This window comes from Poromitra crassiceps, assembly GCF_964638095.1.
Source record: "Poromitra crassiceps genome assembly, chromosome: 29".
Lineage (NCBI taxonomy): Eukaryota > Metazoa > Chordata > Actinopteri > Beryciformes > Melamphaidae > Poromitra > Poromitra crassiceps.
Window position 1 is genome coordinate 10,206,852 of NC_139641.1, and position 3,100 is coordinate 10,209,951.

Below are 3,100 nucleotides of genomic sequence, written 5' to 3' on the forward strand. Positions count from 1 at the left end.
TTATATCATCCAGGAAATGGAAAAGATGAAAGAAGAATTGGAAAACATGAATGAACTGATGGAGCAGAAAGACAGCCTGAACCAGAAACTGGAGGTGAGTTGAAACAGTGCAGCAGGGGAGCAAAGAGATTCCCCTCCTAATGACACTGATACTACAGTGCCTCATGCCCTCTTCCGGGTTCTGCATGGGATCTAAGCCATTTCATTCCCCATTCATTTTTCCATAGACGTTTCGAAAACGGACCAAAAAAATGACAAACTTCTGAATATAGCTGAATCGCTTGGTTTGACCAAGTAAAAGTCTTTTTAGAAGGATTTTAGGAAACGTCTATGGGAAAATGAATGGGGAATGAAATCTCTTCGGTCCCATGCTGAACACGTTAAGAGGACGTGACTTCGGCACTCACAGAGTGCTCTATGGCTCCCCCTGCAGGAGACGTCGCTGCGCGGCCGGGTGCTGGAGGAGCAGCTCTCTGCGGCTGAGCAGCGGCTGGAGGAGAACCAGGAGGAGCAGGAGAGCTTCAGGAAGAGCCTGCGCACGCTGCTGGAGCTGCTGGATGGGAAGATCTTTGAGCTGACGGAGCTCAGAGACACGCTGGCCCGGCTCATAGAGGAGGCCAGCTAGAGACCCAGCCACCCCAACACAACAGCCCACAGGAGCCATATGATAACCACACCCCTCCCCTCCCCTCAGTGCCCCATCCTACTCCCACACCCCCAACACAGATACTGCACAGCACACTGCCCCCGATACTGGTCCTGCTCAATGAGGCCTCATCCTGCCTGTTGATAGGCTGGTGCGGGTGTCACCTTGGCCTCATTGATCTTTCCAATACGAGATGCCTGCCTGTGTTTGTTGAGGGTTGCATTGTGATTTCACACTGCGACGATTACCCCCCCTGCCCAACCACCCACCCGCCCACTTAACTTGAGAACTGTGCCTCAGTGCCACCTGCTGTTTGACAGGGAGAGCTGCGTCACTGCAACAGACTGGCACAGTCACACGCCCCTCTCCTTCCTCTCCAAACTGCCCTCCAAGGGGATGTCGAAAGTCATACGGAAATAATTGCTGTTAAGACTCAGAGAACTGCGCCAAAGCTGCCAAATCCGCCCCAAAATACTGTCCTTCTACTAGCAGATGCTTTGATCCAAAGTGACTTACTGTACACAGTGTACAGTGAAATGCTGAATATAGCCTCCGTGGAAACAGAGTCCCATGTATGCACTGGGGCTGCCAGCAGAGTGTCATCGGAAACAGAGAATTAAAGGATGACTCTCGTCACGACCAACCAGATAGTGACACCTATTGGCCTGGAGTGACATCACTGCTACACCCCGGCCTGGACACACGGGGCTGCTGGGTTGCTGAGTTTGGCTTACAATAAATTGATTACTTCTCAGACGTCACTGACTGACTAATATCCATAATCTATTTAAAGCCCTATATGATAGATGAGTATTGAATCTTCCAGAGGCATTGTTCGCCACCCAAAAATGTAGAGGGCGTAGGAGTTTAGGTTAGACAAGAGTATCCAAACTGCTTCCTCCCTCACCGACAACTGACCTGTCTTCCTGCCAAACTCAGTGTGGTGTGTGTTACTGAACCGGGCTCGACCTTTCAGACGTAACGTGCGCCCTTGCAAAAGCGCGCCTAAAGCGGACACGTTTGTACATAACTATGTGTGTGTTTGTGCTGTGACAGAAGGATTTCAGACGTGGCGGCCCTACACACACGCACACTGAGCCAATACCAGACAGGTTCTGGACGACACCTCTGTCTAACTATCAGGTACTCTACTCAGCGGACTCGTGCGGATAGGTCCAATGCAACTCAGCTGATCCCCCGCCCAACTGAAAGTGTACTGCTGTTGACCGCGAACCTGTGTGGCAGCCCTGTCTGGTCAGAGTAGTGCAGTGAAGGCCTTAGAGTGGCACCTAAGAGTTAGTGAAGCTGCACACTCGGTGAAACTGGCCACAGATGTTCACTCTTCCCGGGTGAAGGCAGAACTGTACTCTGTAGTTTCACTCTTTTTTCTTTTCTTTTTTTTACACAAAGTAGGTTATAATTATTATAATGATGATGATACAACTATAGAAGTGTATAAGATTAACTTTCTACTCAAGATGGCATTGTATATGAATAGATGGATAAATTAAATGCAGTAACACTCCACAATGGCTTATTCTTGTGTGTTAACTTGTGTATTAACCCATGGGAAGGTATTGTATACTTATTGTAAAGTATGCAATAATACTAATACAAGTAATCAATGAACCTCCTTAATACAGTATATGTTGTACAAGGGTGTAACAAAAGTACAAAACCAAGTGTAAAAAGTTGTGTATTGAAATATGTACTTATAAAAGAGTTCCAGTACTGGTACAGTAAATTATTCATGGTTGCATCCTCAAATTCCTCAGATCTCTGTCTTTGAAATCAAGGTAATTGAATTTTAATTTTTTTAAACTTGTATCCTTACATCAGGTGCTGCAACTTTTTTCCTAACATCACGATTGACCACAGCATTTACATCTTGTATTACGCTCTTGTAACTGTATTATATACTAAGAGATTTCCATTAAGTACTAGGACAGCATGATTATGTACTTATAGCATTTTCCCTAGTTAAATGCACAGGTTAATACATTGGAATAAGGTCCTTGTACAGAGAAGTGTTACCAGATTTGTTTTTTTCTCTCTGGGTTAACTCAAAGACAGCAGAATGGCAGAGATGGAATACCTTAATATTAATGCTATTGTTAATGAATGCCTTTGTACAGTAGTGGATAAGAAGCTTTTCATTCTCCTGTTTTGTAACTTATGGTATTTAATGTAGGTATTATTATTATTATTATTGTATTTAGAGGTATGAGAAGACTGGCAATATTTTTGACTATTTAAAGTAATTTTGAACTCATGATATTAAAGAGGTACCTCAGGCTTATGATGTTTGTAGATTGGTGAGACTTGTGTGTTTGCAGGTGAAAGGATTTACCAAATGCTGGTGAAAACGATCAGGAGATACATCTGTTGGTGCTTCAGCCAAACTGAATTCTTTGTTAAAATTTCAAACAGAGATGGCCCTACCAGGCTAAGAAC

The 3,100-nt window shown here is 44.6% G+C and overlaps 1 protein-coding gene across 1 annotated transcript in view; it reads left to right on the top strand.

Annotated features, from left to right (window-relative positions):
• LOC310800041 (homer protein homolog 1-like) overlaps window positions 1-625 on the top strand; it is a gene marked incomplete at both ends in the record, with an annotated part of 59,146 nt that extends 58,521 nt beyond the window's left edge. The window contains 2 exons of the mRNA XM_083662634.1: window positions 14-94; window positions 434-625. Of these exons, the coding sequence (XP_083518760.1) occupies window positions 14-94; window positions 434-625 (273 nt within the window). The remainder of the gene's footprint in view (window positions 1-13; window positions 95-433) is intronic.
• Between the last annotated feature and the right edge of the window lie 2,475 nt (window positions 626-3,100).